General features: G+C 35.6%; 3 protein-coding genes across 5 annotated transcripts in view; 2 read left to right on the forward strand and 1 right to left on the reverse strand.

The window, feature by feature from the left end:
- The window catches only part of LOC107482776 (F-box/kelch-repeat protein At1g55270), a 4636-nt gene extending 898 nt beyond the window's left edge, over positions 1-3738 (forward strand). Inside the window, exons 1-3 of one of the 3 annotated variants that reach the window (XM_016103350.3) lie at positions 9-394; positions 482-692; positions 2287-3738. In XM_016103350.3, the coding sequence (XP_015958836.1) occupies positions 624-692; positions 2287-3537 (1320 nt within the window). In that variant the 5' untranslated portion in view covers positions 9-394; positions 482-623 and the 3' untranslated portion in view covers positions 3538-3738. Of the gene's footprint in view, positions 1-8; positions 693-2286 lie in introns of those variants that run through there. The other 2 variants (XM_016103352.3, XM_016103351.3) reach the window with 2 other exon arrangements.
- Positions 3739-5646: 1908 nt separating this feature from the next.
- On the forward strand, positions 5647-6644 carry LOC107482579 (uncharacterized). The gene is made up of 2 exons (XM_016103108.1): positions 5647-5885; positions 5969-6644. Exons 1-2 carry the CDS (start codon positions 5647-5649, stop codon positions 6642-6644), a joined length of 915 nt encoding a protein of 304 aa, XP_015958594.1.
- Positions 6645-9118: 2474 nt separating this feature from the next.
- LOC107482775 (DEAD-box ATP-dependent RNA helicase 37) lies at positions 9119-14196 on the reverse strand. Its single transcript, XM_016103348.3, has 7 exons — positions 14025-14196; positions 12924-13780; positions 12755-12838; positions 12023-12265; positions 11130-11297; positions 10772-10885; positions 9119-10062 (listed from the first exon to the last, which is right to left on the reverse strand). Exons 2-7 carry the CDS (start codon positions 13656-13658, stop codon positions 9589-9591), a joined length of 1818 nt encoding a protein of 605 aa, XP_015958834.1. The 5' UTR covers positions 13659-13780; positions 14025-14196; the 3' UTR covers positions 9119-9588.
- Between the last annotated feature and the right edge of the window lie 1225 nt (positions 14197-15421).

Here is a 15421-nt window from a genome sequence, read left to right on the forward strand (position 1 = left end):
CAGTGATAGAGCCAGATGTGAGAAGATTAGGAATCTTATTCCTCTTCAATTCAGCTTTGCTTTACAATTGCCTCGGCAGAGGTCTTTTCTGTGCCAGCTGCAGCTAGTTGGTTGTTTATCTATGTCTGGGATTTTGGGGTTGTGTTTGTCGGTGGGGCTATTACTTTGAATGTGTTATGGTGGTGCTGCTCTTTGGGATGTTTGCGTACCGAAGTGAGGGCAAGAGAGGAGTGACAGCCAAAGATACATCTGAACTTATTTATAGAAGTTGGAGTTTGATTTGATGCAAACAATGTTGGTAGGGGAAATTCTCGTTCAATGCTCAGTGTTACTGTTATATTTTATTATTACTGAAGCTTGGATGCCACGTCTTGACCTGTGGGAGGTTGCCATGGTAACTGTTTTTGGAGGGAACACTGTTTGCCTCGTCTTATGGGCTTCTAACTTTCTATTTTTATAAGATTTTTTATCTTGTGGATAGGATTGGATTTGAAGCATCGAAAATGGATGGTAAAGCTGAAACTGAAGTGAAAGGTGCTGTTAAGAACTTCATCTGGACCCAGCAATACAGAGTTGAGACTTGAAAGCTGAAAGTTGAAACTAAATCCTGTTTTTGATGCACAATGAACCAGTTAGTTGAACACTCTTCTAATGCTCATAGTCATAGGGGCTATAGAGTTCAAGCTCCACTGGTGAGTCACTCCAATTTCACGTCTATTTTATCATTTTTTTTTCTTTTCTTTTCTTATATTATGCATTTTCTGAGACACACCTAAACTTGAACTGATTGACCTTTGTGCTGACCTAGTCAAAATTCCATCTTAATAGCTAAACTAAATATGAATGTCAACCTCTTTAGCCTATAGTCTTATCAGTAATTCACACTATTTTAGGGATTGCCACTCAATTTTTCCCCTTATTTTATTGGAATATGAATGAATTTGGATTGAAGGTTAAGCGTGTTTGTTGGCAGTGGTATCAGNATGTCATCTTTTTTCTCTCTCCTTTTTTTTTTTGATGAGGTTTTTCTCTTGGCTCTTTATGGATTTATCACTTGGTTTCTTTATTAGGGATGGTTACTCGAGTTGTTATGCTGATGAAATGGAGAGCTCTGTTGAGCTAATGATTGTTCTCTCCATTTTTTATTACATCTTCTCAGAATCTGAATACACAGGCTTGTTAAGCTAAAAAATATCATAAATTTCATAATGATAGCTTCCTAGTCATATTTTGACTCAACCTCCCCATCTTCTTAACAATCACTTCTTGCATACATTTGGTTTAATTAGGCATTGCCTACTCATTATGTTCTTAAAGCATGTTTTTATGCTCTTCTTTCATCACATTTTTGTTTCGCAAGTTTACTAATTCCTATGTATCTTGATTAGAAAAATATGGTAATTGTGGGGACAGAGAAGTGTCTTCACCATCACTCCTCGTCACTCCTACTTGGCTTCTTGATAGTTATTGTGTGTCGGTATTTTTTCTCATTCTGAAATGCTTTTGCGATGGGCCAAAGGAGATTTTTCCCTTGATACCGTTTTCTTAAGTTGGAATTAATTCGCCAATCACTATTTCCATCTATTCATGATCAAAACCCCTGACAGGCAAGACTCAAGACGTTGTGCTCATTTCTCAATTGGAGGAAACAACATTGTTTCCTTTCAGAACCTTCAGATCTTTCTGAATCTCAATAGTTCCCTCCTTTCTGGAGCTGTTCAGCACCATTATGAGTTGCTAAGCAATACAACTTTCTCCTTTGCGCTGCTGTTTTCCTTCCGGATATTCTTCTGTTTGTCTGACTCGACTTCCTCTCAACATTGATTGTAGCATTTGTCTCTGTTTTTAATTTTGAAATGTCCATGATTAACAATTTGTATCTATTTTCTTTTAATGTGCTCTTTGCATTTTTAATGTTCTTACTTACCAGTGTCCCTTCTTAAATTTCCGTTGTCTTATTTTCGGTGTTTTTCTTTTGAATCTCAATGTCCTAGCATCATCAGCAGTTTGATAGCTATTTTCATAAATAATGGTAAGATTAGGTAACTTATATAAAGAAAATGTGAAAAATTCCAGTATGATGAAGGTTTTTATTACATTGTGATGTTACTTCTGTAAACCTTATTTTTTTAGTCACTGGAAAATATATGCCAAAACAGTTACTGCTTGGGTACTAGAAGTCTTAAGACCAATACATAGAGCTTAATCTGGGCATTTACATTCTGTTAAATGAAATATTTCTTTTGCTTGGTTATGGTTAGAATACTAATATATCAAGTTATTCAGGTTGATTCTGTTTCATGCTACTGTAGAGTAGATTCGGGCCTAAAAACAGTTGCTGGGGCAAGGAAATTTGTTCCGGGATCAAAGCTATGTATCCAACCTGACATAAATCCGAATGCACATAGGAGAAAAAACTCACGGAGAGAGAGGACAAGAGTTCAGCCTCCTCTCCTACCTGGCCTCCCTGACGATCTTGCTATTGCTTGTTTGATTCGAGTACCCCGGGTAGAGCACAGGAAACTGCGTTTGGTTTGCAAAAGATGGCACCGCCTCTTGTCTGGAAACTTCTTTTATTCACTGAGAAAAAGTCTTGGAATGGCCGAAGAGTGGGTTTATGTCATCAAAAGAGATCGTGATGGAAGAATTTCATTGCATGCATTTGATCCCACCTACCAACTGTGGCAACCCCTTCCCCCTGTTCCTGTGGAATATTCTGAAGCACTAGGATTTGGCTGTGCAGTTCTTAGCGGTTGTCACTTGTACTTATTTGGTGGAAGGGATCCTCTGAAGGGATCTATGAGACGTGTCATTTTCTATAATGCCCGAACAAATAAATGGCACAGGGCACCAGATATGCTGCGGAAACGCCATCTGTTTGGTTCATGTGTAATAAATAATTGTCTTTATGTGGCTGGTGGTGAATGCGAAGGAATTCAAAGAACTCTTAGGTCTGCTGAAGTTTATGATCCAAATCGGAGTAGGTGGAACTTTATCTCAGAGATGAGCACAGCAATGGTGCCCTTTATTGGTGTTGTTCATAATGGAACATGGTTTCTGAAGGGACTTGGGTCGCGTCGCAATGTCATGTGCGAAGCATATTCCCCTGAAACCGATGCCTGGACTCCAGTTAGTAATGGGATGGTGAATGGCTGGCGTAATCCTAGCATCTCGCTTAATGGACAACTGTATGCACTTGATTGCCAGGATGGGTGCAAGCTCACAGTATATGACACTGCAACAGATTCATGGAAAAAGTTTATTGACAGCAAGCTTCATTTGGGTAGCTCCCGTGCTCTCGATGCTGCTGCACTTGTTTCCCTCAATGGAAAGTTATGCATCATCCGCAACAATATGAGCATCAGTCTAGTCGATGTTTCTAGTCCAAACAGGCAAGTGGAAACAAATCCTCACCTATGGGAAAATATTGCCGGAGAGGGTCACATCAGGACATTAGTTAGAAATTTATGGTCAACTATAGCAGGGCGTGGTGGTTTGAAGAGTCACATTGTTCATTGTCAAGTGCTTCAAGCGTGAGGTTCAAAAGTTCTTTAGTATCATATTTGCTATACTGTTAGCAGAACTGATGGTTTCGTCTGAAATTGATTGAAATAGGTTTTATCTACTTTGTTTTGGGGGGAAATGTAGGAAAAATGTGGTTTTTTTTTTCCTGTAAAGATGAGTTTAATTGTTATTTTGGCAATAGAATGAATGGAGTCCGTCCTTTACAATCATGAATTAAGGCTGTCCATTTTCCTTTCTTGCTATTTGCTAGATAGACAATTAGATGTAACATATAAGGCTTGTTTGGCATGATTTGCGGCTGTACATGATTTATTAGGAAAACGGCATATAATAATTACTCGTTTGTGTGTCATTCCAAAAAGTAAAAAGTAGTTTGTTTTTGAAAAATATGTACTTATTTCATTTTTTGCGTGTGTGCTTCTATAAAAAATCAGAAACAGAAATAAGCAATACGGGAAGAAAATTATGACGAGTAAAAATTCTCACGGGAATAAGTATTACTAAGGTGAATTTTACTTTACATCTTGCTATTTGTTATAAAAAATCACTCAGAAATTTAGATTTTTTATTTAAATAATTATATTCTTTCATGATATACGCAAAAACAAAAGTTTTGACATAAATGTGCATCAGTGTATAATTTGAAATATCGTGTTGTGGCTAAACGATTCAAAGCATTTCGCATGATCTTGCCGCAAAATGAAATTTATATATATAATTTTCACATGGCAGATGGCGGTGTTGTGAGATATAAGTGATTGTTTTTTGTCGAATTATCCAAGCAATTGACACCATGTTATTGGGATTTGACTAATTTGAGGTGGCGTTTATGTTAGTCCTTAGAATTTTTGTCCAACACAATTAAATTTTATTTGCAAAAGAACCATTAGCTTATTATTGCAATATAACTATTCAAGTAAAGAACTAACTTGGGTTGGTCGAGTAGTCAACTCACTCGTCCGCTTAAATAAGTGTTTGGGATTTGAGACCCGCCTTGTGCATGCAGCAACCCATTGGTCAGTAGCAGATTCTTAGTCATTGACCTTTCGGATTGGGGATACCGTGGAAAAAAAAAAAACCATATAAGTAAAGTAACTATTCTCAATTACAATAATAACTTAATATATCTCTAATCTTTTATTGTGCCATTTAAGTCTATATTCAATGCTAATTTGAAAATAAGTAAAATGATAAGTCTTTTATTATTTGTGCCAATGAATGCAGGTCATTTGAATTTACAGTTTTACACAGAAAATTCTGGTTTCTTTATATTATGTAGGCCATTCTACTACTATCACCACTATTATATTACGTATTTCCGTGGCTAAGCAATAAAATAAAAATGGAATAAAATCGAACATGCAATGTGCTAAAATAAAATAGCGTAAACTTGAACTTTTTATTGCCAGATTCTTCTGAAGTTACATATAACATGCTGCTAGTTACATAAAATTAAACTTTTTATTGTGATTCTTCTAAAGTGTGCCCTTTTTAATAAAATAAAGATGACAAAATATGATCAATCTTTATATTTATTATCAATATAAAAATATATTAAATGTTCGTAATAGACAAAGTTCTTCTTTTAAAATAATAATTCAATAAATAACTTATAAATGTCACTATTTTCATTCATAATTGAGGAATAAAATAAATTTTTCAAACGACAACTAAATGTGTGAATAGTGAGCACACCATTCAGGATTCCTATTGAGGTAATTGTAAGAAGCGTAGGTCAATTCTAAGTTCATCCGCGTACATTAACCTTCCAGATACATTTCTCCAAGCACACTAAATAAATTATTATTATTTTTGATTTAAAATTCATGTAACTTGGTTTGTGTGTGTATAATCAGATTTTTTTAAATAAAATAAAAAATTAAATAAATTTTCAAACAAGATATTTTAATTTTATTTTTTAGAATATGATTTTTTTTGGTAATAAGAACAAGTTTGCCATATCTCCGGCGAACTCTATAAATTATATAGAGTTCGCCGCACCTCCGACAAACTATATGTTAGATTTCCAAAATAAAAGCATGCCTGTTGTTGGAAAGCAGATAAGAAAAGCACAATTTCATTGTTTATTTTCTTTCTCTTACTGTTGATATTTTCTCTACGATGTCAAGGAATTCATTGTTATCCATTCATTATGATGGTGAAATAGTGTATGACGTAGAAGGTTCTATCGTTTTTAGATCGGGGCAACTGATAATTACCTATATGACACCGGAAGTCAACAATTTAACAGCTTTGAAGAATTTGATATTGTATTCCGTCAAGCAACAAGAGGCAAAAAGGGCGAAAAAAATTTACTACAGATATCCGACTGAAGTAGATGCCAATTTGTTTTATAAAAGGTATATTACAGTTGTATTGTCTTTGTTACTATTATATTTATCAGACCACGGTTGTGAGAAATATGTCTATTGTCCTGAGTTAGGTACCGCGACGACGAGGACGTACGACTTATAAGGTCATGGCACAACCGATGGACAAATGTTCATCTGTTGGAATTATTCGTGTATCTCGTTGAGGTTGGTGGCCGAAGATCATCTGCAGATATTGTCGATGATAATCCATTGAGTGGAACTGTTAGACGAACTATCAGAAGGACTATGGTGGATTTAAATATGCCACTTGAGGGTAGTCAGGAGGGGTCTAATGTTAAAGTTCGTAATGTTGACTTAATGGACGACGATGTTAAAAGTCATGATGGTTCTGCTATCAGAGATCCGATGATGGATCAGTATGAAGTTAACCCCGATGACGGATACAATGCTGACGAAGAACCACCTGAAATTTCTGATGATGGTGACGAGGAAGAAGAGATGAACTACTACGGTGACACACAGATCGCTCTGACACAGCTTGCCATTTCTCGACCAAATGACTGGCCGGATCATTTCATGAGGTTGAATCTCGATGCAATGACTTCGGATTGGTCGTTAACCCAGGGAGGCCCTGAAGAGGATCCAAGCAACGAGTTTGAGGTTGGACAACAATTTAAGAACAAGGAAGAAGTCGTGTTGGCAGTTAAGCAGTACAGCATCAGGAGGGATGCGGAGTACAAAATAGTAGAGAGTGACCAGTTGAGGTACAATGCACAATGTATCTAGTTCGGACCCGGTTGTAATTAGAGCATACTCATATCATATCACCGAAAGCAAGAAAAGTGGGAGGTTAGGAGATACACTGGTCCTCATACTTGCATGCAAACTTCGATGGGACAAGACTATGGTAGGTTGGATTCGAAGGTGATTGCGCAACACATTTTCACGATGGTCAAAGCCGATCCAACAATCAACATTAGGGTTTTCCAAAGAGGTGTGGAGAATCACTTTGGTTACAAGGCGTCCTACAGATAGGTTTGGCTTATAAATATAAAAGGAGATAGAGACTATTTCATGAGCGCATAGAGCGCAATAAAATTGATCTTTAGAGGGCGCGTATGGCGCAATAAGAGTGGTCTTCAGAGGGCACATAGAGCGCAATAAGAGAGGGCGCGTAGAGCGCAATGAGAGAGGGCGCATAGAGCGCGATAAGAGCGCAGATGAAACTGTCAGAAGAAGGCGCAGACAGGCCATAGTGACTGTTTCATGAATGATAGTTATTTCTGTTAGAACATGGATAACCAAGACTGATGTTGGATTTTTACTTGGATGGATGTAATAGAGATTGGTTGAATTCTGAGCTAAATTAGAATATTAATTATTCACTGTGGAAAGAGGTTGAAAAAGAAGTAGGGTGATTTTTCATCGAAAAGATGATAACTTATGTATCCTTTTTAAGGATGATACCAAAAACTCTGATATCATGATAAAACTATAAAAGAATAAGAAAAGAAAATATGAAGAATTTTTATTGATTGATTGAATTGAATTGTAAATTATGAAGATAAAATTAAATATATATATTGGTTTAAGAAAGATAAAAGCAAATAAAGATTAAAATTGTAATTGAATTTATGTATTCTGTGAATGTCATGGATACAGGACGAATGAAAGAAAAAAGTTATGATCCTTAGAATAATGTCTGAGCAGCGAGCGGGGCGTGCTGGCCGCTATCAACCTAGTATTTGCTATGATCTGTATTCAAAGATTCGAGCAACTTCTTTGCCAGATTTTCAGATTACAGAAATTAGGAGAATATCTATCGACTTTGTCTGCGGGTGAAGCTGCTTGACCCAACTTGCAAAATAGAAGAGTATCTTCGCAAGACATTAGATCCTCCGGTTTTGGAGTCCATACGTAATGCAATTTTAGTTCTACAAGATATTAGGGCATTGTCTAAAAACTCACACGGTTCGGGGAGAAACTCAGTTCTCTTCCTGTTCACCCATTAACTAGCCGGATGCTTTTTTTTGCTATATTGATGGTCTGTCTCAATCCGTCTTTAACGGTAGCATGTGCATATGATCATAGAGATCCATTTACACTTCCAATGTTGCCTGAAGAAAACCATCAAATTTTTTAAACTTGACAAAATTCGACGTGATCTTCATAATTGATGCAGCTGCCATTTTTGTTTTATTGGTAAATATTTAAGCCTAAAGATTGTGAGATATGAGAGAGAAGGAGATAGTGAAATCAAATAGCGCAATTTTTCAAGGCGTGTGTTACACACACTTTTCTTTAGGTTTAATTCGTCCTCACCAATGTACAATGATATGCAAAATGGGTTATTGGTGAATTTCCTATAGGATACAATGAAGAACACTTACTTGTTTATGCACTCACACAATCAAGCCTTACATTAAATAATAATTCACAGAGTAATATTTTCTATTCTTCCTTTTGCGCATAAAGAAAGAGTTGAGATGGATCGTTCAGCAATAATGAAATGAGAGAAATTTATTGAGACAGAGTACATGCAACATACAGACATGCAGCTACGATTTCAACAGACACAACTTTTCAAATAGCCGCAACTTTTTAACAGGTATAACTTTTGAATAAGTCACAACTCTACAAAGAGATGTAACTCTTCAAAATAATTTTTCATATATTTTGAAAATATATCTCACTTTTTTTACTTTTTTCTTTTTCTCCCTCTATCATCATCTTCTCCTTTTCTTGATGGTCCTCATCCATGTCTCTCTCCCTCTCACAAAACCACCTCTCATGGCTGCTAGATGCAACCTTTCACCACTCTCTTTAAATAGAGTGATATTGATTATTGTTAACCTTTTGATCAAATTCAAAACCAACCTTCACATTTTTTAGTTCAACCACCTACTCCACCTTCACATCATTAGCGTCGTTTGTCACAGCAAAAATGCTTCACAAGGTTTTTATTTTTCCGTTCATTTTCCTATATTATCAAAATGTTATAAGCTTGAATGTTATAAGCTTGGTTATTACTTATTAGACCGTGTAAATTCGTAACACCGGCCCCAAATCCAAAGTTCATTAAGTTGTACATATTCTTGAAAACATCTGCTTTCTAATGGATTTTAACACCTAAGCCTTCAAAGAATGTATATCCATTTTAATCCCAAAAAAAAAAGAGATGAAATTAAAAACTGAACGAGTGGCAACGTTCTCATCAGGCTATAGAATGATGTAATAGATCAATATCACCCCCAAAATCATTTAGCAAGAAAACTTCCTCTAATTTCATTCACTACCAATAGTACAAAATCTTAGCTCAGCTGATTAGGCAATGTTAAAATGGCAAACATAATCTGTAGAAATTTAACAAGGGAATGTAAACATCTCCCCACTGCATAATCTACAACCAGTCCCCAACAAAATTACTGCCCACGTTGAAAGGTTGTAAAAATAACTCCTAATGTTAGTAACCACCATTTCCAACACCAACCAACATTATACAACATTACAACCTCTATTGATGTGGTAACAATACCACTACACCACCGTCTCCTTCAATAATTAGCATAACAGTTCAAAATGATGCTGGCTTAGGATACTACAAGGGCAACAATAAATTTGAAAGAAGAATTGAGAAGAAAGGAAAAGGGGAAGAGGGGTAGAAAAATCATCCTATGGGTGTACATCCGCACCTAATCTCTATGTATAATGCTTTGGGTGGTGGTGGAAGTTAATCCCATGCACTGGTTCCACCGGGACCATATCCACCCGACGCCCCATATCCACCACTGCTGTTTCCGGCATTGTAATAATCAGAACCACCCCTGTTGAAAGAACCTTCTCTTCGAAAGTCTCGGCCACCAAAACGCCCTCCTCCCGAACGACGGTTCCTACCTCCAAATGAAGATCGAGCAGCATACCGTGAGAGCCATGCTGGCACTTCTTGATTTGCTTCCTGCATTAGTTCTGCCAAAGACCTTGCAAGGGAGGCATTGTTGTCATTAAAGAACGCAGTTGCGAGGCCTTTCTTTCCAGCACGTCCCGTCCTTCCGATACGGTGTACATAGTCATCAATATCATTGGGAAGGTCAAAGTTAACAACATGGGCGACATGAGGAATATCAAGACCACGTGCAGCCACATCAGTGGCAACCAATATGGGCGTGTTGCCACTTTTAAATGACCTTAATGCCATTTCTCTTTCCTGCAGAGATTCACGAACAGTTAAGCATATATACAAATCCCAAGCATACAAACAAGATATGACACAACCAATACAATTCTCACCAAAAAAGAAAAATAATTAGAATACAATTTGATATAAAAGACTTTCAAAACTAATGATTGTAACAAATTGGAAAGTAAGTCAGCCTTTGAAAATAAGAGAAAGCAAAATAAATGCATGCTTCACCTTCATACAAACCAATAATAAATCAGAAAAAGTTATGCAAGAATAGAGAAGAATTGATGAACAAGAACAGACACGACAAAAAGAGAAAAATTTGAAACTAGCGTATAATGGAAAAGCCAATTCTAAAATGAAGATGTTGTAGGTCTTAAAAAGTGTCGTCTCTGAACACCTTAAGGGTGTTTCCATAAGTTTAGTTTAGGAGAGTTTTAGAGGGGAGAGAAAAGCTTTGGAATGCCCCCTAGTTTTATTATTAAGAGAATAAGTATTTTGGTTGTTTTTGTTAACCCTCCAAATTTCCATTTTCAAGTTCCCCAAATTGGGGAGTTTGATCAAATGTTAGTTTAATTAATATTTTAAATCAAACTAAATTATTGTAATTGTACAAATATACAGTAAACCCTTCAAAACGCACCTTAATTATTAAAAATCTTCCCTTTCCTTTCCCTTAACTCATGAACACACCCTAAACAAAGATACAAATACATGTTTACAACAAACTAACCTGTTGAGTCCGGTCTCCATGAATGGTAGTAGCTGGAAAACCATTCATACACAGCCAATGTTCCAGTGCATCAGCTCCCTTCTTTGTCTCCACAAAAACTAATGTCAAAGCTTGCTGCAAAACAGGAAATCAAGCATGAAATAGTCTTAATGTCTAATGAGCCATTTAGCTAGAGTTAAATCATGAATATAAAGATAATATACTATAGTCCAAAAGCATAATAGTCCAACAATCCTCTAAATCCAACACACAAAAATATGTATGCCATTGTTCAGAGATAACAATCACATCTGATGGAGCAAAGATAAAAGTAAAAGAGTAGAAATTCACTTTGTGTGAAATGATAATAAGATAATACCTTTCCTTGCACACCATTTGCTCTCTGTGCATGAAGAAGATCCATGAGATGACTTCTCTTGTCAGACTCCTGAACATACTCAACTCTTTGGACAATTAAATCGGTACTTGACCCAACTCTTCCAACAGCAAGAAAAATGTATTTTGACAGGAAATCCGAGGCTAGTCTCTGCATGTCAACAATAAATTACAACAATAATTCAGATATTCTGCAGTTTGTCTCTAAGCCACATATGATCTCAACTGAATCAGAAATTGCCTTTAATGCTTGACTCAAAAGGTAGTTACCCTATCTATTAATAAAGATAAAGGAAGTTTGGGCGTCAAAATACCCCTAGACACGAATATGCTTACTCAAATGCATAAAGCACATTTCACTAAGATAGATAAAGCAAAATTAAAAGCAAAACAGCTTGCAGAAACTACACATCCCTAGAGACAATGGGGAAAGAAAAAGAGAAACAAGGCTATGTTTGAAAGAGAGACTAAGACTGAGAGAGAGAAACCGGGAGACTGAGACTAAATTTAGTATCTGTATTATGTTTGGTGTAAAATGTACAAAACTAAATTGTCTTAGTATCTTGTTTGTTCAAGATAAATATGGAGATGAAATAAGAATATTAAAGAAAATGTTGAGTTTTGAGTCTTCGTCCCCAGAAATTTTAGTCCCTTGTGTCCCCACTTTCTGAAGGTACTAATAAAGGGACTGAAATTGTGTCCGAGAACTGAAATTTTAGTTCCAGTCTCTGGAAACAAACACTACCTAAAAGTTGATGCAACAAATGAAGCAGGCAAGCTAGTAAAATCAATAAATACAATTCTAAATTAATTTCAGAAACACTGTTAGATCAAAGGTGCTTCACTCAAAAATGTACTTTGAATAATGAACTAAACCTGTATCTCTTTAGGAAACGTGGCACTGAATAGCATAGTCTGTCTTACACCTGGAGGAGGCATATCCATTTGTTCGACAATCTTCCTTATTTGCGGCTCAAAACCCATATCCAGCATCCTATCTGCCTCATCTAGGGCAAGATATCTTATCATCTGAAGTGAAACTCTAGCTCTCTCCAGCAAATCTACCAGTCTTCCAGGAGTTGCAACAAGAATGTCCACCCCCTTCTCAAGCTCTCTTAGCTGGAAAATAATAAATTGGTTGGTATATATCAAAATCATAAATTGGACCAAGTCAGCTAAGTTTGCAGTAGGAACAAAGCATGCAGCTTAATGATATGTTTATACGATTTCCAGATACTCTCCAACTATGCTGGTAATTTATGGATAATTAGCATAACTTCACATTTCCGAGGTCAGAAACAGTTCAATAACACTTCTACCACAGGATTCATCAACGTCCTCTGAACCTTGAGTGTGAACTATAATACCAATATCTTAAACCAAAATATAAGAAAACTTTCAAATTCACTAGAAATATAAACCCAATTAAGAGAAACAAACACCAAACCTTATCTCATTAGGTTGATTAAGCTACATAGATCAACAAATGGAGTAACTATGATTAAAATACAAGCATCTATTAAAAATAGCATCAATAGTAGCTTTAATTATCCCAGGTAAAACAAAACAAAACGGAGAACCAAAAAATATAAATGATAGGAAAGAAACCTGATGGTTTATTGGAGCTCCACCATAAGCAACCACCACCTTAACGCCTGTTTGATATGCAAACTTCCTAGCCTCGTCATGTATCTGAAACCAAATCACAACATTTCCGCTATATTTTAATTTAAAATTAAGTCGCAAAACGTATACATAGTACATATAACTAACTCACTTGCATTGATAGCTCCCTAGTTGGTGAGAGAACAAGGGCAAGTGGATACACAGTACGCACACCACGAGGTGGCCTTTGCATAGGTTGTCCCCTCAAAATTCCACTGATAATTGGGAAACAGAAAGCAGCTGTCTTTCCAGAACCAGTCTGAGCACAGGCCATCAAATCCCTTCCAGCAAGGGAAATTGGTATGGCATGCCGCTGAACAGGCGTCGGCTTAACATATTTGCACCTCATTATATTACGATTAAGCGCTTCACCCAAGTCAATCTCAGCAAATGTATTCACAGGCGGTGGCACATTATCCCCGCTAGTCTCCACCGGAATGTCCTCGTAGGCATCAAAATTTATCCCCGTGTTCTCTTGCTCACCAAATTCCTGCTCTGTGTCATCCTGATCTCCAAACGGATTGACCTCACGGTCCCTCCCACGATCCCAACCCCCACTTCTGCTCCCCCATCCACTTTTGTTCCCCCCTGAACGGTAATCGCCACGAGGTGCACCCCAACGTGATCCAGAATTAACTGCACCAGCCCCAGAACCAGAAGTTGTACTGCCACTATACGGAGGAGCAGGTGATTCAGCCAAAGGCGGCCGGTTCCTCAGATGCGGAGGCACGTAAGTAGACCGGGATGGAGGTAAACTGTTACTAGCCCCGGCATTGTTGGCTGAAGTACCAGAACCAGCAACCTCAGCTGCAGAATTTGCAGCCAAATCAGCCCATGAAGCTCGCATAGTCAATCACAAACAAACCACAAAACACCAAAAGAAAAGCCCTTATTTCTCTCTCTTGTCCTTAGTTGCTTAAACAAAAACCCTCGATAGAAACAGAAATCCTCTTTTATAACAATCAGCCCCTGCATTCAACAAATCCAAATCAGCACCCTGATCTCGCAAAGCCGAACAGAAACGGGAACGGTAATCAAATAATGCAAGTAAAGAGCAATTGAGGAGAAAAAGGTATTAATATGAAGAACAATGCTGGCGTCCGCATTTGTGGACAAGATGGAGAAAGCTTAGGACCGGTTTCAATACCCTAAAAACGGTGCAAAACGCAATGCAGCAAAAGCAAATGGAGTTTGAATGAAGAAGAGAAGGAACCTGTATCTGTATTGTTGAAACTTGAAAGAGTTATTAAAACCCTGAATTGGAAGGAAGGAAGGAATATTGAAGGAGAAGATGGAGAAACCCTAATTCTGGTTTCTATGTATTTGGAGACGCCACAAGACAGAGAGAGACACACAACCTTCAAACTTGCATACAAAAATATCTTTTCTGCCTTACGATGCGGCCCCTCTCTCCCTCTCTTTTATTTATCAGATTTTATTTTATTTTATTTAAATTTAATCTTTAGTATTAAAATTTCAATTCAATTTATTTTCTTTTTTTCTTCTGTAAGTCGTCGCTAACTCGCTATCTTGGATAGATTTAATTTAAAAAAAAAAAGAAACATTCAAAAAGAAACTACGTCAGAAAAATTGTAAATTACGAGGACTAGCGGCTCAACTGCTTTTTTATTATTTTTACGAAATTAATATTTAGATTTCTATTTCTATAATTATTAATTTGATATCAATAAGGCAAAAAAATTTTAAATAATGTTATTTAAAAATAACAATAAAAACTTCATCAATTATTTAACTTTTATAAAGTATCAAATAAATAAAGTTTAAATAAATAAGCTATGATTAAAAAATCATTATTTGTCATGTATAAAAAAAATCAATATACAAATTTACAAATATTATTTACAAAGTATGTTATTATTTTTTTAAATCCAACTTACATGCAAAATATATGTTATTAAAAGAACAAATCAAAAGCACAAAACACATGAGATAAAAAATTATTTATATAAAGACTGTAAAAAATATAAGATATTGACATTTTTTATAACATTAAATTTATTTAAAAAAAGGCACACATCTACATTTTTACTTGAAGATTCATATTATTTTTTTTTTTGGATTTTTTTTAGTAATATCACATATTTAAGTCTTTTTATAAATTAATTTTAATTAAATTAAATAATAAAATTTAAAATAATACTAGTTATAATTAATTTTTATTGTATTAGACTAATTTAATTAGATTTGGTTAATAAAAAAATTTAATGTGTAGTATTATTTTTTTTTACATGTCTAGACAAATTGGACATTCAAATATTTTCTATTTTATAATTTATCTTAATACTTTGTGTAATTTTTTATTTATGCATTTCATTTTCTTTTCACTTTTAGTTTGTCCATTATTTTCTATTTAAGATGGCTAAATATTCCAATATGTGGTGTAAATTTTTATTATTTTATTTTTTTCACAAATTTTTGTAAACAAAAAATAGTTAAAATAAAAACTGAAAATAAAAACATAAATCAAGTATACTTTAGTTTAATATTTTACTTCTTAAAATTCTTCTATCTCTACTATTATATTTAGTCTTAGAGTGTACTAAATTTTTTTTTATTCTATTTCGCCATCAAATTCATCTTGTTTAATAA

The sequence above is a fragment of the Arachis duranensis genome, chromosome 4 (assembly GCF_000817695.3).
Source record: "Arachis duranensis cultivar V14167 chromosome 4, aradu.V14167.gnm2.J7QH, whole genome shotgun sequence".
In the NCBI taxonomy this organism is placed as follows: domain Eukaryota; kingdom Viridiplantae; phylum Streptophyta; class Magnoliopsida; order Fabales; family Fabaceae; genus Arachis; species Arachis duranensis.

Bases quoted from the DNA above. Each gene is read 5' to 3' on its own strand.
- LOC107482579 (XM_016103108.1), top strand. From the start codon at position 5,647: ATGTCAAGGAATTCATTGTTATCCATTCATTATGATGGTGAAATAGTG. The intron at 5,886-5,968 runs GTATATTACAGT...GTCCTGAGTTAG, and splicing joins GCCAATTTGTTTTATAAAAG to GTACCGCGACGACGAGGACG.
- LOC107482775 (XM_016103348.3), bottom strand. From the start codon at position 13,658: ATGCGAGCTTCATGGGCTGATTTGGCTGCAAATTCTGCAGCTGAGGTT. The intron at 12,839-12,923 runs GTGAGTTAGTTA...ATTTGGTTTCAG, and splicing joins CTAGGGAGCTATCAATGCAA to ATACATGACGAGGCTAGGAA. The intron at 10,063-10,771 runs GTTAGTTTGTTG...GAATCTCTGCAG, and splicing joins ATGGAGACCGGACTCAACAG to GAAAGAGAAATGGCATTAAG.